The sequence below is a fragment of the Perognathus longimembris genome, chromosome 1 (genome assembly GCF_023159225.1).
Source record: "Perognathus longimembris pacificus isolate PPM17 chromosome 1, ASM2315922v1, whole genome shotgun sequence".
Lineage (NCBI taxonomy): Eukaryota > Metazoa > Chordata > Mammalia > Rodentia > Heteromyidae > Perognathus > Perognathus longimembris.
In genome coordinates, this window is record NC_063161.1 from 161,757,198 (window position 1) to 161,780,329 (window position 23,132).

The window sequence follows — 23,132 nt, forward strand, 5'->3', positions numbered from 1 at the left end:
GGAGACAAAGGCCACTGTGATGGCACTGGGCAGAACAATGTAGACTTGTATTAGACCTTGGAGGAAAACCATCTTTTTCTAAAGTATTGCTTATTTACAATAAAATACACCTAAGTGCATAGTTGGGTAAGTTTAACTGGAGGTCTACACTGCTAGACTGGCCACAATCAAGAGAAAGGGTGTTTTGTTCCCTCCGAGTCCCTGTGTGTTCCATCCGGGGCTTCCCTGACCTGCTTCCTGTTGCTGCAAACTAGACCTGTCTTTCTGGTGTTTCCTGTGACCTGAGCACGCGCTCAGCAGGGCTGCATCTGGTTTCCTGCACGCAGCACAGTTTCTGAGTGTAGTGACACGACCCCATTGTGTGTCTCGCCACATATACTTACCCATTTGCCTATTGATGATTATTTGGGTGATTTCCAGCTTTAGGCTATTACCAATAAAGTGACTACAAAATTTTATTTGTGTGGATAGATGCTTTCTTTTGTTTTCAGTACCTGTGTGGAAGTTTCTGGGTCATGATATAGATACATAATAATCTAAAATAAAAGCCAAAATTAACTGAATAAAAAATGTTTAGGTCTTTTTTATTGTGACAGAAAATACATAAAGTTTACCATATTGATGTGTGCAATTAAGTGGCACCTTTCCTAGTTTCTTGAGCTGAGATCTGCGGGTATGGGTGGGGACTATTTGTTTCTTTTCTTTTTGTCAGTAGTGGGGCTTGAACTCTGGGCCTGGGTGCTGTCCCAGAGTTCTATAGCTCAAGTGGTAGAGCACTAGCCTTGATCTAGTTGATCTAGCCACTTCTAGTTTTCTGGTGGTTAACCGGAGAGTCTCATAGATTTTTTAGCCCCAGGCTGGCTTTGCACCTCCACCCTCAGATCTCCACCTCCTGAGTAGGTAGGATTATAGGTGCAAGCCACTGGCACTCGGCCCATCCCTCTTTTCTGTGCCATCAGATCTACAGCTGTATCCAGCATGTAGCCATAGGTTACATTTTCATTTTCTTCTGGTTCAGTGTATTTACAAACATTTATTTTGATGCTTCCTGTTTAACATAATGTCGTATTTAATTTGTGTTGCTTTTAGAGAAATACCTTTGAGATTTATTGCTTACAGTTCTGATGGCTGAGAAGTCCAAGTATTGGCAGATGGAGCGGCTGTGAGGCCTGTTTCTTGGTTCATCGACGGTGCCTTCTATGTGTTTTCATGTGGTAGAAGGGGCTTTAAAGGAACTCTCAGGCCTCTTTATAAGCGCACTAATGTCTTTCCTGAGGCAGCACCCTCAGTACCTAACAATGGGAATACAAATATTCAGAATGTAGCAGCTATGAGCATTGTAATTCCAAGTTTTTAGGGAGATTTTCTTGTATTTTTGTTGGTATTTTTAGCATGATTTCATTATGGTAAGATAATGTTGTGATTTTTTAGTAAAGTGTTCTTTCGGGCCTAGAGTTTGGTCTGTTTTGGTGACGGGCCCTGGGTGTGTAAGAGGTTTCTTTGGAGACTACCTCTTGTTCCCCTTTTCCTCTGCCCTTTCCTAATCCTTTTCTGCTGAGGAGATGCCTGCCCTGCCCTTCAGGCCTGCTGAAGAGAGGTGTCAGCACAGAGCTTCGGGAAGCTACCCTGCCGCAGTCAGTCATTGTGTCAGGTTAAAACCTCCCACCCCCTACCAGGAGCTTGGCACCCACCTCATGTGGAAAGTAACAGGTGGATACCATGTTTATGCTGTAAACGGGGGAGGGGGAGGTGTCGCCCAAGTCGTAGGTAGAGTACCTACAGGCCCTGCGTTAAACCCAACTTTACCACCCCCCAAAAAAGCAAATGTGCGGGCTGGGGATATAGCCTAGTGGCAAGAGTGCCTGCCTCGGATACACGAGGCCCTAGGTTCGATTCCCCAGCACCACATATGCAGAAAACGGCCAGAAGCGGCGCTGTGGCTCAAGTGGCAGAGTGCTAGCCTTGAGCGGGAAGAAGCCAGGGACAGTGCTCAGGCCCTGAGTCCAAGGCCCAGGACTGGCCAAAAAAAAAAAAAAAAAAAAGCAAATGTGCAGAACAACAAACTTACATTAGAGAAGAATGGGGTTGTTGAGGACTTTAGTTTTTGCCACCTCTCCCAGTCTTTCCTAATCTTTTTTTTTTTTTTTTTTTTTTTTGGTTTTGGGGCTTAAACTTTGGGCATTGTCCCTGAGCTTCATTTGCTCAAGGCTAGCTAGCTCTCTAGCCACAGCATGACTTCCAGCTTTTTCTGTGTATGTGGTACTGAGGAATTGACTCCAGGGCTTCATGCATGCTAGGCAAGCACTGTATACTCAGCCACATTCCCAGCCCATCATGGACTTTCTTACTCAGGCTAGCTTTGAACCACGTTACCTGAGTAGCTAAGATTACAGGCCTGAACCAACATTCCTAATCTTTTAATGATCTCATCTTTTCACAATATTCTTTATAATCTCTTCTTTATGCTTGCTCGTATGCATTGGCTTGTCTGAGAAGAAAATGCAGACTGGCCAGAGGAGAATCTAATCACAGGAGGTCTGACTGGACTTGGAAGAAGAGAGGACTTGCTGGAGAGAGAGATCCTGCAGTGGGCTTCATGCCCATTGTCTTTGTCTTGGGAGCAACTAGAGGGGAGCAGGGCAGGAGTTTAGCCTTGATACTTTAGTGATAAGCCTTTTGTTGTAAGCACCCCCTTTAATGTGTATTGCTCCTTTAAATACACTCCCTAATAGATAGCTTTATGGCACTTCTGTGGCTGTCTTGGCCAAGGACTGCCAGCTAAGCAGCCAGCCTGCCTGCCCTTGGGCAGTGGCTGCTTTTGGCTTGAACTCAGGACTTGGGTGCTGTCCCTGAGCTTTGGTGCTCAAGGCTAATGCTCTACCACTTGAGCCACAGCGCCACTTCTGGCTTTCTGCAGTTAAGTGGAGAGAAGTCTCGTGGACTTTCTGCTGGGTCTGGCTTGGAACTATGATCCTCAGATCTCAGCCTCTGGGTAGCTAGGATTATAGGTGTGAGCCACTGGTGTCTGGTGCAGCGGCTACTTTGAACATTCCAGCAACACCATGAAAAAGCTACAGGAGAACCCCAGCTGCTTGCTGCCCCAGCATGACTTCAGTTCCAGAAGGAGCTGTCCCTGTATGTGCTTCTTTCCATCACAAACCTCTGTGCACTCTGTTTTCACCCTGGCCAGAGGGGAGTGCACCGCCTGGTGGCCAGCAGAAGGCTCGTGACTGGTACAAGCACTGTCCTTCATGACCTGGGGCTCTGTGATCTGTACACATGCAGGACACGTAAGATCTGTGTGGATTGCTGCCAGAAGCAGGCTGTTTGGCTCACTGTGAAAGTCCGCTGCGAGGCACCTTCCTGCCTTGCTCTCAGAGTAGCAGCATTTTGCCCGACGGAAGGCCTCTTTGGTCTTCTCCTGCCTGCCCCGCTTCTCATCGTCTTCATGAGAGAGCAGTGGAAGTGGTAGCTGAGCTATACGCTGATGGAAGGCAGGCAGTGGCCGCTTCCTCAGCAGTGCCAGTGCATTGGTGATGAGGGCAGCTGAGGCATTTCAGAGTGGCCAGGGCAGGGGTGACGGAGCAGACAGTATCGGAGGGTAGAAGTCAAGAGAAGGTGGTAGGTAGTGTGTATACCTACAGAGAGGAAGAAAGACCAAAAACCTTCCAGAGGCAGAGAAGAGAAAACTTGGGCTTTGGTCTCTGGAAGACTTCCAGAGAGCTGTCAAGCTTAAGGACAAGCCTAAGTCCCAGCCACTCGGGCTCCAGAGCTAGAATATGGGCGATTGTCAAGGGGGGATCCTGACACCTGGGCCTGAGGCTTGTGCAAGAGCCATGGACACCGGAAGGTGCTGCCTGCTGTTGTCTAATACCACCATTTAGTGCCTTCAGGAACCCAGGGTTACAAAAGCTGCCAAGTGCTGAGGTTGCTGGTCGTTAAAGCCTAGAGCAGTAAGCCTCAACCCGAGTGCCAGAGCCCCAAGCCTCTCGCTTCCAAGGTGAGAGCAACTGGCCTCTAGCTCTTAGAGCTAGAGCTGTAAGTCCAGCCCTGTGGCCTTGGGAACTTGAGGGATCAGGATTGCTAGCACTGGAAGAGCCTCTCACCCTTGTATGGTTCCTGTCTGGGTAGAGAAAAGTACCCTAGCCAGCTGATGGGTAATGGTACATTGATGTGACTTTCATCATGTTGTTGTGCTGTTGTTTCATGGTACGGTCCCTGAACTTTTTTTTTTTTTTTTTCCTCTCAAGGCTAGTGCACTACAACTGGAGCCATAGCTCCACTTCCAACTTTTAGGTGGTTAATTGGAGGTAAGTGTCTCACAGACTTTCTGCCTTGGCCGGCTTCGAACTTAGATCCTCAGATCTCAGCCTCCTGAGTAGCTAGGGTGGTAGATGTGAGCCACTGGCCTTTCGCCGCTTCATGGACTTTTCTCTCACCTGGCTTCACATCTTAGCCTTCTGAGTAGCTGGGATCACATGCGTGAGCTACTAGCGCCCAGCTTCTATCGTCCTACTTCTAAATGCCATTGTTGTAAATCCCTAATGGTATTAGAGGTTTCGTTTCTCATCATATACCACTTTAGAAACTAAAAAAGGACAGTCTGCAGAATTTATCACATTGTCTCTTTCCATTATTTTTTCTTGGTGGTGCAGCATTCTTTTATCATTTTTCCCCTTTGGAGAGAAAACTCCTTTGGCCATCTTCTAGGTATGTTGGGGGCAGATTCTTTAATTTTTTCCAGTGAGAATATCTTCATTTCCCTTTTATTGCTTAAGGGTAGTTTTGCTGCATGTGGGATTTGTATCAGACAGTGCTGTTTCCTGAGTATTTGGAAATGGGTACTACTTCCCAGTGTCTGCAGTGGTGCTCCCTGTGGAGATGGGCTGTACTTTGTGGTGGCTGGCTGGCAATGGTTTTTCCCTGTGGAAATGGGTGCTCCTTCCTGGAGATGACCCCAGTTGCCCATGAGGGGACTCACTGTGGTTGGCCTAGGCATGGCGCCTTTCCTCTGGTACTGCCTCAGGGCCTTTTGACCTTTGAAAATGATGTGCTTTGGCATACATTTCTTTGCCTCCCTGCCATTGGGTGTTTACTCAGTGTTCGGTGTGGATTTGTGTCTTTGGCTGTAAATGGCTCCGTCATTACTTAACCAAGTGCTCTCTCAGCTGCCCCTCTTCTCCTGAGGTGGCAGTGTGCAGTATTAGGTCTTTTGTAACCTCCCCACAGCTTCCACACGCTCTGTCCTTCCTTCCCCGCAGTTCTGGTTCCATTCCACTGCCGGTTCAGATTGTTCAGATTTTTACTGGTTCTGTCCTCTGTCATTGCCGGTTAGTTTTTAAATAACTTACTATATTTTTTATTGCTATATTTGGTTCTAAAAAAAAAAAAAAAACCTCATTAGCTGGGTGCTGGTGACTCATACTTACAATCCTTGCTACTCAGGAGGTTGAGCTCTGGAGGATCACAGTTGGGAGCTAGCTTGGATGGAAAAATAGCCACTAAAAAGCAGAGGTATGGCTGGGTGCCAGTGACTCACACCTGTAATCCTAGCTACTCAGGAGGCTGAGATCTGAGGATCACAATTCCAAGCCTGGGCAGAAAAGTCCCCTTGAGACTCCAATTAACCACTCAAAAATCGGAAGTGGCGCTGTGGCTCAAAGTGGTAGAGCACTAGCCCGAGCACAAAGAGGCTCAGGGACAGCACCCAGGCCCTGAGTTCAAGCCCTACAACTGGCAAAAGAAAAAAAAAAAGGGAAAGAAAAAAAGCAGGGGTATGGCTCAAATGGTAGAGTACTAGCTGAGCAAGCACACTGTGCAAGTAAGCAGCCTGGCCCTGAGTTCAAACCTCAGTGCCAGTACATACACACGTGCAAACATACACCTTTCTTTTCTGAAGTTTTCCAGTTTTGTTTTTATAATTTGTAATTGCTTTAGAATCATTTTATGAATGCCACTTTAAAATCCTTGCCAGATAATTTCAACATTTAATTCATCTTGGAAATTGTGTTAGTTGCTCATCTTTTCTCTCTCTTTCTTTCTTTGTGGTGTGTGTGTGTGTGTGTGTGTGTGTGTGTGTGTGTGTGTGTGTGTGTGTGTGTGTGTTGGTCAAGGAGCCTCTTTGTGCTTGGGCTTTTGTGCTCAAGGCTAATAATGCTCTACCAGTTTGAGCCACAGAGCCACTTTGGGTTTTCTGGTGGTTAATTGGAGATAAGAACCTCATAGACTTTCTGGCCGGGCTGGCTTTTAGCTGCAATCCTCAGATCTCAGTCTCCTGAGTAGATAGGATCACAGGTGTGAGCCCAGCAATGCCCAGCTTCATATTTTCTTATTAAAGAGAAGGTTTTCGATCATTTCTTAACCACTTGGACCAATATGTTAGGACAGTGGACATTTGGATGTTTGTTTTTTTTTTTAGGTCTGAGAGTGGGACTTGAACTTGGTACCTTTGCTTCTGCTCATTGGCTAGCCCTCTACCCAACTGAGCCACTACTCCAACCACTTGGATTTAAAAAATTTCAACCAACAGTCAGTCCCATTGACGCTTACTTGTCTTGGCTTCCATTGTGAGCTGTGACTCCAGGGTAGTCCTCTATGTCCCAGCCTTGTAGTGCTGTGTTGTCTGATCTCTGCGATGTCTGTTGGTGATGGCTGAGGGCAGGACAAGCTTCCCATGCTGGGCAGCTGGGCTCTGGCACTGGTAGGGATCTGGCTACAGGTCAGAAAGCCTCCCGGGCAGCATGATGAAGTGGTGGTTGTAGTTGGACACCCTTCCTCCAACAGATGAAGCATGGGTCCCAGCTGGTGTTTTGGGTTGATGCCCTTGGCTGGAGCCTCCAGCTGTGTGGGGAGAGGAACCTCATAACTAGCAGCAAAGGGAGAGTGTCTCCATGTCTGTGCTCCATGTCTCTGTGTCTCCATGTCAGTGCTCCTGCTGGGTCCTCGGTACCAGGTGGCTCTGATTTCAGGGAGGCCTAGTAGGGAAGGAAGGAGAGTGTGTTTGGGCTGGTGTTGTGTTGCATGGTCCCTAGCTGTTGTCTCTGTCCAGGGCAGGGATGAGCTGCCTGCGTTGCTTCATTTGCTGTACTGGGAGTCAGCCAGCACCAGGCCTTACCTGGGGCGCAGGGCTGGGGAGGCGCAGTGTGGGGTGGGGGTGGGGGGAGATGCGTTCTGCCGCTCTGCCGTTCCATCTTCCTTTTCTTGTCCTCGAGGTGTCCAGGGTTGGTAGTTGAAGCCTAGAGGAACAGCGGAGACACAGCTGCCAGCCTGGCCTGCCCAGGAGCCTCCTGTAGCCACTTTAAAGCGTGGGTCTCCTCAGTGTTACCATGACGCTCCTCAGCGTGGGGTTCCTTCCCCAGTCCTGCCAGCATTTGTAGTGCCGCTGCTCTTGCTGCTTTGACTGGTAAAGGAATGGTGTAATTTTCTGACAAAGGTTAAAAAAAGATAAGTAGAAAGTATCAGCACCTATGTGTCCCTTAAACCAGTACTGTCACAAATACAATGTAAGCCATACAGTAATTTAAAATTTTCTATTAGTCACATCAAAAAGGTAAACCAAATGAAACTAAGTTTAATGATATACTTCAACCCAATAAATCTAAACAACCCAATAAATTATTAACGTTTAACTTTTTCTCTTAGGTCTGTGAAATCCATCATGCATTTACAGTGTGTAGCACTTTGAACATGCCTTGATTTTGTCATAGCCACGCTGGGCTTGTGGCTCCCATATCTCTAAGTGTGACACACATTTCTACGTTTTCTTCCGTTTTCTCAGATTTTACCAGAATTTCTTTTCTAGAAAAAAATATAAAGAGAATATACTCTTAAAAATTTGTGTGCTTGCTTATGTATTTGTGTATATGGAGACACCCATCTGTCTCTTGTCCATCAATCCGCCCATCTACTTGGTATATCTCAGAGAGAAGACTTCTTGCAAAAGACAATTGTAGATACTGCTCACACCATTTTGTCATTTGCCTGCCCACATGTTTCCAAGGTTTGGAGAATATTCAGGAGGTCCAAGATAGTATCTTTCCTTAAAAAAAAAAAGCACCTCTATATTATTATTATTAATAATACTATTTGAGATAGGTATTGTTTCAGTATGTTGTCCAGGCCAGTCTTGAACTCCTGTGCTTGAGGGGAGGGTGGATAACTGCTTCCAGCAGCCACCCCAGGCCGCAGTCCTGCAGCTCGCCTACCCCACGTCACATAGAGGGCTCGAGCCAGTGTGGGACGTCCCAGCTCGCATGCCCTGGAGTTGAGTGTGTGTTCTTAGACGCCGGTGAGGCCCCAGACGGCACCTGATCAGGAGAGGGGTGACGGCTCCAGGGGACATGTCCCCCGTGGGCTCTTCCAGCTGCATGCAGGGACTGTCTCTGTACTGCCCTCGTGATACCAGGCCCGTTTCTGAAAGCAGACCGCGTCCCCTAGTTGTAGGTCGCCTTCCTTGTGTACTCCCTGCTGGTTCTTCCTTTCCCAGGCTGGGACTGGTTTTCGGTCTGTGGCTGGTTGTGGGCTGGCCCCTCGGGTATCTTGCTGTTTTCTGTGTGCTAGCATTGGTAACTGTGGGAACTCATGTTTTCCTGATGAAGTGTGATTTGTGACCCTTGCCTTGACTAGAGGAGGCATGACATTGTACACACTACTTCCGTGTGTCACTCTGTTCTTGTAAGGTCTCCTTTTATTTTTTTTTTCATTTTTTTCTTTATTGTCAAAGTGAAGTACAGAGGGTTACAGTTTCATATGTAAGGCAGTGAGTACATTTCTTACCCAATTTGTTACCTCCTCCCTCATTTTTCCCCCTCCTCCCCCCAGGTCTCTCCTTTTAAAAGAGCTGTCTTTCCAGTTTGACCTTGCAAGTGAGCGGGTGGGGGGGTGGGGGGGGAGGGGGGCACTGTGGAAGGTGGCAGATCATGACATCCCCAGGGTGGGTTCCCCTGTATTGAGGTGGTCCCAGTCTCTGTCTGGGACCCCTAGCCCAGGTCTTTGAAGGTAAAGCTGGAGCAGTGCTAGCTAGGGAAGGTAGGAGGGTGTAGTTTTGGTTTTCCTAGAGTTTTGTTGTAGTTTTTTCATTCATTTCAAGTGTTTGCTCTTATTTCTGGTAGCATGGTTGTAAGAACTCCTCCATGCTGTTTGCTGGCCCATTCCAACATTTGTTGTATGTCTTGTCTCTTTTCGGGGTGGGGGGGGGTGGGGGGGTGGGTTAGAGGTTTTCCAGTCTTGGCTTTTGTTGTATAGTTCGGAGTGGTATATTGGACCTTTGAACTATTATAGTTTGCTACTTGGTAGCCTGTTAGGAATCTAGGAGCTGCTAACGTTGTTTGTTCAGCAGCGGGTCCACCCGCTGGTTGAGCTGGAGATGGCAAGTCCTGGCCTGCTCCCAGGAGGCTGCAGTTGACTGTGGGCTGAGTCCTCACAGCCCTTGTGGTCGGTGTGAGGGCCAGCATGGAACTAGGCCGTGGTGAAATGCCAGGGCGTGGCCCTCACAGGGCTGTCCTGCTGGCTGAGGTGGTTTCCACCTATGGGCCACCTGGGTCTCCAGGATATCACCCAGAGACCCTGGGGTCTCCATGTCTCTCCTCTTCTCTGGGATCCCTTTCCCTCTGTCTGATTAGAAGGCCGGTCTGGCCACCTTGACAGCTGAGCCTGCGCAGCCCAGGAGAGCAGAGCAGGGCACCTCTGCCGAGTGCACTTGTCTGCCTGCTGCCGTGGCATGGTGTTGGTGAGAGCGCCCTCTGGTGGGTGGCGGTAGGACAAGTGTGGCCTTCCGCTTACCCACCTCTGTTGCCTCTCCACTCCTTCCCTTGGCTTCTCTTTCCCTGCCTGGCACTTGGTGAGTTGCCGGTCTGCCTTGCCTACCCTTGGTTTTCACTGTGCCCTCTTACTGTTTGACTTGGCTCACATGGGTGTTGATTTTCCTATTTCATTTATCAGATGCTAAGCGTTGTCCCTTTCTCTTGTGCTTCTGGTCTCCCCGTGCTGGACCTCTGTTGGGACGCCCCCATGGCACCTCCCGGGACTTAGAGCACGTGTCCTGAGCGGCGCTCCCTCCCTCTGCGGCCGGGCTTCACAGCCACGCTCCTGTGTTAGTCACGCGCCCTGTCCTGTGCCTGAGCGGCCTCGTCAGGAGGTGGGCATCTCTGCCCGTCACAGCCGCAGTTCTCTAGAAGCCTCCTGCCGTCCCGCTGTGCGGGAGCACCGGCAGCCAGCACCTCCTGGCCTAGTCCGTTCCCTTGTCTTATGTCCCCAGGGGCTCCCCCAACTGCCCCAGGGCAAGGGCAGGCATGTAATAGGTGCTCAGTCAAGGTCGGGTTGAACGAGTTAGTGAAAGGTCCTATTTGTCTCTCCTGTATAGTTACAATCTGTGTGGCTTAGTAAAATTGTTCAAGGGTCAGCTTTATGTTTTTATCTTGTCTGGAAGCCCAGGCCCCATACGGCACCTCGCTCCAAGTTCTGGGTTGTCTCCTGCACCCAGAGTTCCCTGTGCGCCTCCCACACATTCCGGGTCATGTCGAAGTGGCCTGCTGGCTTTCCTCTCCCCGTGAGAGCCTCAGCCAGGGCAGTGCCACTCCCCTCCCCCCGGTCGCCCACGTTCCCGGCCTCAGTTGTTGAGTGAATGCATGATTTCTAAATAACGGTCTTCATGGGTTGTAGAAGAAATGAAAGATGTCACCAGAAGTAGGTCTGGGTGTTTATGAAGTTACGTTTTAACTGGAATAGAAGCCTAGTTGAGGATACACAGAGCTCTGCCTATAGACAGTGCTGCCTAGGTGGTCAGAGGAGCAAGGCTGTGCTAGACACAGGCTGGACACAGCAGACTGGGGCTGGAGTGAAGGAGCCTGCCGGTGTGGCTGTTCTAGCGCATGTGGTCTCTTCCCTCCTCCACTGTGAAGCTGGAGTGTAACAATTGCTCCTCTTCCTCCTCTCCTCCCTTCCTTCCTCCTCCTTTCTCCTTCCTTCCTTCCTTCCTTCCTTCTTTCCTTCCTCCTCCTTCCTTCCTTCCTTCCTTCCTTCCTTCCTTCCTTCCTTCCTTCCTTCCTTCCTTCCTGCCTTCCTCCCCCTCCCCCCCCTCCTTTTGGTTGGTTGGTTGTGGGGGTTGGTTGTGGCGCTCTCCCTTAGCTCTTCAGCTCAAGGCTAGCACTCTACCACTTGAGCCACAGCATCATTTCTGGGTTTCTGGCAGTTAATTGGAGGTAAGAGTCTCATGGACTTTCCTGCCCAGGCTGGCTTTGAACTACAATCCTCAGATCTCAGCCTTCTGAGTAGCTAGGATGACAGGTGTGAGCCACTGGTGCCCAGCCACAATTGCTTCTATGACTCTTGTTCATACACGATTCCAAGAGCTGATGGTATGAACCACTTTATGCCGACTGCTTGGAAGTTGACCTGGGAAACATTGTCACCCCACTGGTGTATCCTCCAGGAGAGACACAGCTTGTTTCCTGGCCATTTTCTTCAGTCTTGCAAGCTTGTATGTTCAGTTCAGAGGTGTGTTTGTATCATGGCACGAGGATACTGTGGGCTTCAGTGTCCTCCCTGCGACCTCCCTGCTCCTGTCACAGGCCAGCACTGGGGTTACATCTCTTTCCCCCACCCCCACCCCACCCCAGCCTGGGTCCTGTGGGGTCTCCCCTGGGCTTTGCCAGCTCCTGCCTTCCCACAGACATCCAGAGCTGCCACATAGTCGGTTTAGCCCAGTGGCTGGGGATAGTCTGCATCAAGCATCTGTCAAGCACCAAGGCCCAGCGGTCGCCTGAAGGTTGAAGGCGCCCCTCGCAGTCTTTTGGACAAGCAAGCTAGAAGTGGAGAAAGGGTGGAGGGTGGGTGAAGTGTCCAGGAAATGAGGAGAAGGGTGGTTCCTGCTCAAAGTCCTGACTCTTCTGGTGCTGCTCTTCTGGTGGTCACTTGAGTAAGGTAAAAGCTAGGAGGTCATTACATCCTTTTTGCTGACGGTGATGTGAGTGTCTAAAGCATCACTGGATCATGAGCCTCCAGCTCAGCCCCTTCTGCAGCATGCACCTGTTCAGAACCGGGTCTTTCTTGCAGCCTCTGAGAGGACACTCTTGCCAGCGCTGGCCACTGCGCCAAGGTTTCTTGGGTTCTCAGCCAGTGTGGGGTTGGAGCCTGTGAGATCTAAGCCTGGGCGGAGCCCCAACCTGCCAGAGCCGGAGCTGATGCCTTGCAGGTTTGTTGTGGCAACGGTGACCAAGTTGTGTGTGCTCAACTGTGCTTCAAAACGCCGCGGTGCTATGTCATTACTTCCCATGCTGTTGAGAGGAAAGAGGCTGGGAATGAGGTGTTAAGATTGCAGGGCAGTTTTTATTTATAAGCCATAGTAAAGATGAAAAAGGCAGTGATCCACTTAGTTGAGTAGAATCCTCTCTCAGATCCTAATTACAAAGTTTCTGTTGCTGTATGAATTTACCTATCACAGAAGTTGTATGTCATCTGGTGGAGATACGTTAGACTCAGGTAAGAGTTCAGGGTATGGACCCCTCTTGTATGAAGTTGCAGTCCATCAGGTAAGGCTACAGAGCCCACATCAGCTTTCTGGTTTCCAAAGACTACACACTTGACTGTACCTTTCCACTTTTCATACCTAATTACATAAAAAAAAACCCTACAGAAAGATTGTCATTTACTGAGTGGCAGTCAAAAGCCCAAGAGAAATGTAGTCCACTCCTCTCTTCCAATCCCTCCTCTGAGCTAAAGTGGCAACAGAGATATTAGCACAAAGTTCATAGTGCTTGGAAACAGCTCATGAGGAAATACAGGACAGAGAGGCTCTCATACAGGTTCATATTACATTTTGGTTACATGCCCACCACTAATATAAACCTAACACTTAAGAGTTTCATCCATCAGATCAGTCTGTTCTCCAGGAAAAGCTATCAGTGCTTTGATTTGTATCTTTGCTGAACAGTTGGAGTTAAAAATATTCACAAAACATTTTTCATAATAACTAAATGCCTAGAACTTCTTCAGCTGAAAACTAGATAAGATGGTGGTGTGTTCTCATTGCCAGGCAACCTTGCTTCTATTCAAGGATAAAAGTGACCCTGGTAAACTGCATCTGGAGTAGAAATAATGTCCAGATACATAATAGGGATCTCTAATTAGGATTTCCTCTGAGTGAGAAAACTTACAACTGCCTGGCCCTTATAAAGACCCTGAGCTTGAGGAGATGATGGTTGTTTAGAGCACAATATGGATACTGTTTACAATGCCGGTAAGAGGGCTTCTGAAAGAAAGCCCAAGGTTAGCCTGCTGGCCAGTTATGTTCCTGCCCTACCACTTTCTAAGTAAATTTATGTCAAATTGTAGGTTGAGTCCTAATGTTTGATTAAACCTAAAACAATCCAATGAATATTGCAGAGGCAAGACAGAAATCTCGTTGAATTTTGTGAATGAGAAAATAAAATTTTTTTTGTAACATAAAAAAAAAATAGATTGCAGGGCATGGACTGGGAATGTGGCTTAGTAGTAGAGTGCTTGCCTTGCGTGCATGAGCCCTCAGTACCACATAAACAGAAAAAAAAACAGAAGTGGCACGCTGTGGCTCAACTGGTAGAGTGCTACCCTTGACCTAAAAGAAGCAAGGGACAGTGCTCAGGCCCTGAGTTCAAGCCCTAGGACTGGCAAAAAAAAAAGAAGAAAAAAAAAGATTTCAGGGTAATCAGTGATCAGGATTCACAGACCTGCCTAGACCCAGTTTGCAGGAAGTCCTAGCTCTAAGAAACAAGGGAGGGGGCGTCTGGCTCCCGCTCTCCCAGCCATTGCAGTACATTGAGCTCCACAGAGACAGCGCAGGGGGCAAGTGAGAGCCGGACGGACACCGAGCGACTCTGTGCCTCGCGGAGGAAAAACTGAACATGGGCAAAGGAGATCCTAAGAAGCCGAGAGGCACAACGTCATCGTATGCATTCTTTGTGCAAACTTGCCGGGAGGAGCACAAGAAGCAGCACCCGATGCCTCCGTCAGCTTCTCAGAGTTTTCTACGAAGTGCTCAGAGAGGTGGAAGACCATGTCTGCTAAAGAGACAGGGAAACTTGAAGACATGGCCAAGGCGGACAAGGCTCGTTATGAAAGAGAAATGAAAACCTACATCCCCCCTAAAGGGGAACCAAAAAAGAAGTTCAAGGATCCCAGTGCGCCCAAGACGCCTCCTTCGGCTTCTTCTTGTTCTGTTCTGAGTATCGCCCCAAAATCAAAGGGGAGCACCCCGGCCTGTCTACTGGTGATGTTGGGAAAAAACGGAGAGATGAGGAACAACCCTGCTGCAGATGACAAGCAGCCTTATGAAAAGAAGGCTGCTAAGCTGAAGGAAAAATATGAAAAGGATGTCGCTGCCTGCCGAGCTAAAGGAAAACCCGAGGCGGCCAAAAGGGGGGTTGTGAAGGCTGAAAAGAGCAAGAAAAACAAGGAAGAGGAGGAAGACGAAGAGGATGAGGAAGAAGAGGAAGACGAAGAGGGTGAGGATGAAGATGAAGAGGATGAGGAAGAAGAGGATGAGGATGAAGAGGAAGGGGATGAGGATGAATAAGTTGGTTCTAGCGCAGTTCTTTTCTTGTCTGTAAAGCGTTTAACCCCCCTGTACACCACTCACTCCTTTCAAAGAAAAAAATTGAAATGTAAGGCTGTGTAAGATTTGTTTTTAAACTGTACAGTGTCTTTTTTTGTATAGTTAACACACTACCGAATGTGTCTTTAGATAGCCCTGTCCTGGTGGTATTTTCAATAGCCGCTAACCTTGCCTGGTACAGGATGAGGGTTGTAAATTGGCATGGAAATTGAAAGCAGGCTCTTGTTGGTGCACAGCACAAATTAGTTATATATGGGGACGGTAGTTTTTCATCCTCAGTTGTCTGATGCAGCTTCTACGAAATAATTGTTGTTCTGTTAACTGAATACTACTCTGTAATTGCAAAAAAAAAAGTTGCAGCTGTTTTGTTGACATTCTGAATGCTTCTAAGTAAATACAATTTTTTTATTAAAAGAAAAAAGAAGGGAGGGGCTGGGGATGTGGCCTAGTGGTAGAGTGCTTACCTAGCATGGATGAAGCCCTGGGTTTGGTTCCTCAGCACCACATACACAGAAAAGGCTGGAAGTAGCACTGTGGCTCAAGTGGTAGAGTGCTAGCCTTGAACAAAAGAAGCTCAAGAACAGTGCCCAGGCCCTGAGTTCAAGCCCCAGGACTGGCAAAAGAAAGAAACAAGGGAGCTACAGCAGTGCTATTGGCGGTTTCTGAAGAGTTAGCTTCTCCCTCAAGGTTGGCATCAGAAAACACCCACCCTGGCGCAGAGAGATTTGGGTGTCCATTGCTGGCAGCGACTCTTTCCTGTGTTTCCATGTGTTCCATGCTACGTGTTGATAGGATTTCCTTTCTGTCTTTTTTTTTTTTATGGTACTAGGATTTGAACTCAGGGGTTTACATTTGGCAGATGTTTTTCCACTTGACTTGCACTCCCAGCACTTTTTGCCAAACTGTGTTGCGATGCTTGCCATGAGGTGGGTGCCTTTGTCCCTGCGGCTGTGCCCGGGACCTTCGTGTGCCCGTGGCTGCCCAGTTGACCTCTGCTGGGATTGTGTGTCTTGTCCTGTATTGGTGGGGCATGGAGAGTCTAGAACATAGGTTGCACTCACGCTGCTTTCTTCCTGTCCCAGACAACATCCCTGAGGATCTCAGAGACCCTTTCTACATCGACCAGTATGAGCAAGAGCACATTAAGCCGCCTGTTATCAAGCTTCTCCTGTCGAGTGAGCTGTACTGCCGGGTCTGCAGCCTCATCCTGAAAGGGGACCAGGCGGCCACCTTACAAGGACACCAGTCAGTCATCCAGGCCCTGTCTCGAAAGGGCATCTACGTGATAGAGAGTGATGACACCCCTGTGACAGATGTTGACCTGGGCCATGCGCCAATAAAGATGGTGAGTGTCTGACCGGGGGCCCGCTGTCCCCTTTGGCTTGGCTGTGCAGTGCCCTGCTACCAGGTGACAGGCATGTCGGCAGGCAGGAGAGGGGACAGGGTGTGCAGTGCCTGGCTACCAGGGAACAGGCAGGAGGGGGGCAAGGGTGTGGGGTGCCTGGCTACCAGGGGACAGGCAGGAGGGGGGCAAGGGTGTGGGGTGCCTGGCTACCAGGGGACAGGCAGGAGGGGGGCAAGGGTGAGGGAGATGTGAGACAGAGTGGTCAGCACATGCGTACTGCTGATCCCGAGTCACCTCTCTTTTTAAATGTGTAAATTGTTCTAGAGAGTGAGGAAGGAGCAACTTGTTTTCTTCTGCTCTCATTATGGACAGCTGAGATCACAGAGAGGCTCATTCATGCCGGAAATGGTAACATGAGTTATGGAGCCCGTCCTACTGGACAGCTGTGCTTATGCTGTGGTCTTTTTGTGTTGGAGTCAGTTGGCACGCCCTTCTCCAGGCAGGTCTTTGCCCATCCAGAGCTGTGCTGTTCGTTGCCACACCTCTGGGCCGCCCTGGTGCTGAACCTGTTGGTACCCTGTGCCTCTTTCATTAGGCTGCTCACTGGTATTTTGCAGCCTGTGGATTTTCCACAGAAATGCAGACTGTGGGTTGTGGATGAGAGAAAGTTCCTTGCGCTCTGAGGAGAGCTACGCAAGGCACGGGTAAGGCCCTGGCTGGCAGATGTCTGGCAACTTCTTTCTACAGCTGTGAGCATCAGTGCCTCATCTGTGGTGGAGGCTCACAGGCTGCTGGGCACCAGGAACCTGGACAGCCACGCCTAACCGCCCTGGGGCTCAGGAGCGGGAACTCCAGGCTCAGGCCGGCCTAGGTGTTAGTGTCTCTTTGTGCTGGGGGAGAGGAAGGGGAGGGGGAGGGAAGGAGAAAAGTGAGAAAGAGAAAGAGGCAGGTTGTGTGTGTTGGGACCTGGTGGGTTTGAAGTTCTCAGGTTGCTCTCTGCTTGCTGCCTCTGCTCTCAGAGCGCCCACATGGCGATGGTGGATGCCCTGATGATGGCCTACACCGTGGAGATGATCAGCATCGAGAAGGTCGTGGCCAGTGTCAAACGCTTCTCTACGTTCAGCGCCTCGAAAGAGCTTCCCTATGACCTTGAGGATGCCATGGTGTTCTGGATCAACAAGGTGAGTGCCTCCTCCCCGCCCACCCCCCCCCACCCCCGTCCCCACTCCCACCCCCCGCAGCACGCTTCACGACTTTGGGGCCGGACCTGGCTACTGGGTCCTGTCATTTATACTCTTGTGTCCATCAAGGGGGAGGGGCCTCAGTTATTAGACACAAAGCAGACAGACCAAGAGAGGAGCAAGATGAATTTATATTTGGAAATGCAGTCCCTGTGTGTGGTTTGGACGGGTGAATCTTTAGCACCTGCGTGTACAGTAAAGGCACGCACAGTATGTCTCAAAAGTCATGCTGTCCTCTCTTTACATTTAAAAGCTTAGTGTAGTTTATAAGTGTGTTTGTGTTAGTGAAGCATATGGGCGTGTTTGTGTGTCTTTGTGCCTTCTGTAGGCTTATGGAGTATTTGAGGATTGAGCCTCCTTACTAGTGTTCAAATGGGAATCCAGCTCCATAAACAGAGAGGGCATGATTGTGCAGCCCCTGGTGGAGGCGACCAGAGTGAGTGGAGAAGAGACGTGCGGGGAAGCATTGTGAACTATTGGTCATGCGGTGTGCATCCGTAAAGCCAGACCAGCAGCTTCCCCTTGAAGGGCGTAACAACCACTGGGACTGACAGTCCGGAGCTAGGAAAGGCCTGTGCCATGCTTCTGCTCATGTAGCCGTCCTGCTCTCCAGTTGCTTTCCACCCTGAAAGTGGGTTTGGAGATGTGATGTGGAGAATGAGCAAACCCCTTAGGCCTGCAATCCACAGTGGCTACTGAGCAAGAAGCTTCTGTTGGGGCTGGGATGTAGCTCAGTGGCAAAGCGCTTGCCTAGCAAGTGCAACGTCCTGGGTTGGATCCCCAGTACCAAAAAAGAAAAGACAAAAAAAAATAAATACAGTTAAAGAAGCTTCTGTTTCTACTGGGTTTCACTGAGGACCTTAGGCCTGCTTTGTACGTGGACGCTGGCCAGTGCCTTACCTACTCCACTGCCCCTAAGGATACTTGTGGCTATGAGCACAGTATCTCACATGACCACTCTGCGGGAGTCTCGGAACTTGGCTAGAAATGGTGTTCAGGACTGGTGCACGTTTCTATGGAGACTGAGCCTCTGGCTGACACTCTGAAACCCCGGCAGGGGCTTCAGATTTTAACTTCAACAGGTCCTACTGATTTCTCCCTTAATACAAGATAGATGACTTGCTTGTTATAGAAAATTTAGTGCAGATGGGTAAAAATGTGAATAATTATAATGAAAATGGCTAACATTTTGATTTGGATAGTCCTTACAGTTTTGTTTTTTTTTTGACAATCCTGGGCTTGAACTCAGGGCCTGGGCTCTGTCCCTGAGCCTCTCTGTGCTCAAAGCTAGAACTCTACCACTTGAGCCCACAACACTAGTCCAGCCTTTTCTGTGTATTTGGTACCGAGGAATCGAACCCAGGGCTTTATGCGTGCTAGGCAAACGCTCTACCACCAGGCCAAACTCTCAGCCCCCAGTCGTTACAGTTTTAAAACAATTAATTTACTTCCTTGTTATTATACAAGTGATATACAGAGGGATTACAATTTTTTATTTTGTTGATAGAACTAGGGTTTGAAGTGAAGGCCTACAGTTTTTATCTGCTTGCATGTTATAGACAGATTTAGAAACTTAGTTGGAGCTTAAATAAATCTGTGTGCGCTGAGATTGGGTCAGCAGGGTGCAGCCCTGTGCTCTGTGCAGGCCTGGCTGTGGCCCAGCCTCCCTAGGGGCTGTCTGCCCTCTGCTCTGTGCAGTGCCTGCCCGCTTGCTCGCCCTGCCCTCCACAGACCCAGGTTCTGCCCAAGGAATGGTGCAGGTAAAGGCCGTTATGTTAAAAGTCACTGGCTTACCACTTGGTTCGCCTGTTAGCCTGCATGGGTGTCTTTTTTCCCCATGTCTTTCCATGTGTTGGATATTATTTTTTAAAAATTTGAAAGGTGAAAAGCAGCGTCTTCTTTCTTCATTTATGGGTGCAGTTGAAATTAATGCTTGGCTGTTTAATTTCTCTTCTGTGGTAAAGTGCTTGTTCTCCTTACCTGTATTTTTTCAAGGAAGGATATGTTCCTGTTTTTAGCTTTTGTTGTTGTTCTTGGTGGTGGTGGTCGTTGTTGTTGTCATCGTCATTGGGCTTGAACTCAGGGCCTGGGTGCTGTCTCTGAGCTTTTCTGCTCAAGGCTAGCACTCTACCACCTGAGCCACAGCGCTACTTCTGGTTTTTTCTGTGTCTGTGGTGCTGAGGAATGGAACCCAGGGCTTCATGCATGCAGGCAAGCACTCTACTGCTAAGCCACATTCCCAGCCCCGTTTCTATTTTTAAGTTAAAGTTTCTTATTAGTATACATTAGTAACACAGGGTTCAGGTTTCACTGTGACATTTCAACACATGTATACAGTGTATTACAACAAATGTCACCCTCTCTATCCCTTTCCTTTCCTAAAACCATCTCAGCAGGTTTCACTGTTCTCCTTTTACACATCTTAACAGTCTGTTTAACCACATTCATTCCCATACAGCCGCCTTATTAGCTTAACCCCTTGCTGTTAGTACTCATTTCCTCCAAGGGTCTTCTCTTCCCCTGCCTCCTCCCATCTCTCTTTGATGAACAACTTTCATTGAGATTCCTTTTTTAAAATAAAATTTTAAGTATACTTACAATTTTTATTGTTATTAAGGTATTGTACAGTAGGGTTACCATTTCATAAATCAGATAATGAGTACAATATCGCCCTTTCCTTTGCTTTTCCCACTGTCTCCTTCCTATCCCTATCCACAGGTTGCATAGTTGATTTTCTACATAGCGTGTACTGAATACCATGACTGTACTTGTTTACCCTTCTTCTCTCCATTTCTGTGCCCCTCCTTTGCCCCTCCCCCCTTAAAAGACACACAAAAAATCCAAAGGTAAAATAGCAACAACAACACACAAACAAACCGAGGCTTCCATTTACTGGGATTTGTTTTAATAAACAATATTTTAAATGTTCAGAGGAATTACATCTTTGGGTTCCTCCCCAGCTGTTATTTTGTCTTAAGGCTGGCACTTTACCACTTGAGCCCCAGCTCCAATTCTGGCTTTGGTGGTTAAGAGTAATTGAAGATAGTCTCACAGATTTTCCTGTCTGTGCTGGCCTCAAACCATGATTCAGATACCAGCTTCCTGAGTAGCAGGATTATAGGCGTGAACCACTGGCACCCAGCTTCATTGAGATTCTTTATGCTGTTTTCATATCTAGTTGTGATGTATTTCAAAACTATTCACCTTGGGCTGGGAATGTGGCTCAGTGGTAGAGTGCTTGCCTGCATGCATGAAGCCCTGGGTTCCATTCCTCAGCACCACAGACACAGAAAAAGCCGGAAGTGGCGCTGTGGCTCAAGTGGCAGAGTGCTAGCCTTGAGCAAAAGAAGCCAGGGACAGTGCTTACGCCCTGAGTCCAAGCCCCAGGACTGGCAAAAAAAAAAAAAAAAAAAAAAAACCACCCCAAAAAACTATTCACTTTCTATCTTTTTTTCATTTCCTCTTCTCCTCCTAAGTAGCCCCATAGTTAGATAGACAGACAGATATAGAATATAAACCTATCAATCAAAGAATGTATGTGTATGTTTATGTCCATGAATATGTGTTTTAGGTCTAGTTTCTGCATATGGGTGAGAACATAATTTCTGACTTTTTGAATATAGCTGGTCTTATTCAATATTATGTCTTCCAGTTTCATCCAGTTTCCTGCAGATGACTAGATTTCATTTTCCTTTATGGCTGTGTAACACAGGCCACATCTTTATCTTTATCTGTTGTTGAGCGCCTTGCTTATTCCCCAGTAAGACTGTTGTGACCAGTGTTGTATCTTCATGGCGTGTTGATTTTCACCCTTTGAGTCTGGGGGCATGTTCCCCTCTTACTTGGTCAGGTTTCTTGTGTCTTTCCGTGCGTTTGTGAATCATCTTCCCATGTTCCGGTTTGCCTGTGGACTTGATGATGATCTTCATGTATATCTCAGGCCTCCCTTCCAAATGCCTAATTTGCTCCCATCCCCATATATAGTTATTTTATTTTTAATACTTCAAATGAGACCACGCTATGTTATCCATGCAGTCCTTGGAACTCCTGGGTCAAACCATCTTCTGCCTCCGCCTCCCAAATAGCTGGGTCTATAGACATGCACCATCATCCCAGTACCTCTGTGTTTTAAATAAACAGAACATAATCTGGGCTCTGAACTTGTCTGTGGCCGGCATATACTGACGTAGGCCACAGCTCATGTGACCCTCCATCCCTGTTCCTGATTCTTCTTGGGTCATACGAGGACTTGACTCTCCACAGTCAGACTCAGTGTTACCCCGCTAAGGCCACCTGTTTTCATAGCACCTGTAGCTTTTTTTGCCAGTCCTGGGGGCTTGGACTCGGGGCCTGAGCGCTGTCCCTGGCCTCTTGTGCTCAAGGCTAGCACTCTGCCACTGGAGCCACAGCGCCACTTCCGGCTTTTTTTGTGTATGTGGTGCTGAGGAATCAAACCCAGGGCTTGATGCATGCTAGGCAAGCACTCTACCGCTAGGCCACATTCCCAGCCTCCCTGTGGCTCTTCCATGCTTCAGTTTTCATAATCTTTTCTTTCTCCTCACTCAACTCTTCAGTGTAGATTTCATGTTTTGCTCTGTCCTTAGCATTTCCATAGAAGCTAGTTTTCTCTAAGGCGTCTGGCTTGGTAGTGGTGGAATGGGCTTTCTTCTGGGCCAAGTCCTTGGGTGCAGTCTGCTCTGCTTCCCCAGTGTCCTGCAGGTTGTGCTCCGTGCAGCTCCCCCCGCCCCCCCCCCCCCCCCTGTGTTCACAGGCTCCTCCCCCACATCCCTGTGTTCTTAGGTTCCCAGGTGGAATTGCAGGAGCCTCTCTGCAGCACCCAAGCTGTCAGTTTGCTGAGTTTCTTTCTCAGTTGGTGTCACCCTGGGATCGTGCTCTGCCCCACTCTAGACTGTAGATTGTAGCAGCCAAGGCTGCCTGCCTGCCTGCCTGCCCTCCTGAACCCCTTCGCCTCCTCTTGGCCTGAGCCTTCCTCCTTTGTACGTAGAGACACAGTTTCTGCAGAGCTTCCCTCTTCTCTGTGGTTGTGCAGCTTAGACTCACCTGGTGATTGCGGGCGCTGCCCGGCCTCCTGCTTGCAGGGCCGCAGCATGCCGATTCCCGCCCTCTGTGCCCTCGGCTGGCCCGTGGTTCCGTGATGAGCTGCCTTCCTGGGGCTCTGTGAAGGTTTTTACTGACTCCTAGCCAATTGCTTGCCTTTAACCCTTCTTCTTTTCCAATTTTTGTTCTTTTTAGAGCATACTTAGTTGTATAAGAGATGGTTCCAGTGTGACATGTGTACACACACACTGTGTCCCGGCCAACCTCATTCACTCTGTTGCTCTCCTGTCTGCCACCCGTGGCACCTGCACTGTGCTCCTGGAATAGCGCTGCAGCCCCAGGTCTGCCGTACGGCTGCTCTTTGGGAATTTGTTTTGCCTCTCCTAAGTTTTGGTAAATGTGGAATTACATGCTTTGTCCTTGTATTCCTCCTCCTCTTCCATTTCCTCTTCCTCTTTTTCTTCTTTTTCCTCTTGCTTTGTTCTGTGCCTGCACTCTCCCAGATTTGTCTGCCTCCATTGGCTTTGAACCGCAATCCTTAGATCTCAGTTTCTTCAGTCATGTTGGGCCTGACCTTGTAAAGGAATGTTCGGCTTAAGTTTTATGATTGAATTTCATTTGCTGTGGCCAGAGTGTGGGGTTGGGCAGGTTAGTTCTTGGATGGGGTGTCTCAGCCAGACTCTCTGGTGAGCACCTTTGCTAGTAGTGCTGGTGAGCAGGTCCTGTGCACCCGGTGGCTGTCTGGCCAGGGACTCTTGCTGGACTTGGTGATTCTGTGTGTGATGTGGGGCTGACCTCTTGCTGCATTTGGGAAGCTCGCTCAGCCCCTGGCAGAGGCAGCTGGCCTTGGCACTCAAGTCTCAGCCACAGGGAACCCATTGTTTCCGTCTGTGACTAGCCA

General features: G+C 48.7%; 1 protein-coding gene across 5 annotated transcripts in view; it reads left to right on the top strand.

Annotated features, from left to right (window-relative positions):
- Positions 1-23,132, top strand: part of Camsap1 (calmodulin regulated spectrin associated protein 1) — a 65,764-nt gene that overhangs the window by 9,429 nt on the left and 33,203 nt on the right. For 4 of the 5 annotated variants that reach the window (XM_048346105.1, XM_048346088.1, XM_048346081.1 and 1 more), the window contains exons 2-3: positions 15,670-15,932; positions 16,952-17,113. In XM_048346105.1, the coding sequence (XP_048202062.1) occupies positions 15,670-15,932; positions 16,952-17,113 (425 nt within the window). Of the gene's footprint in view, positions 1-15,669; positions 15,933-16,951; positions 17,114-23,132 lie in introns of those variants that run through there. The other variant, XM_048346114.1, reaches the window with a different exon arrangement.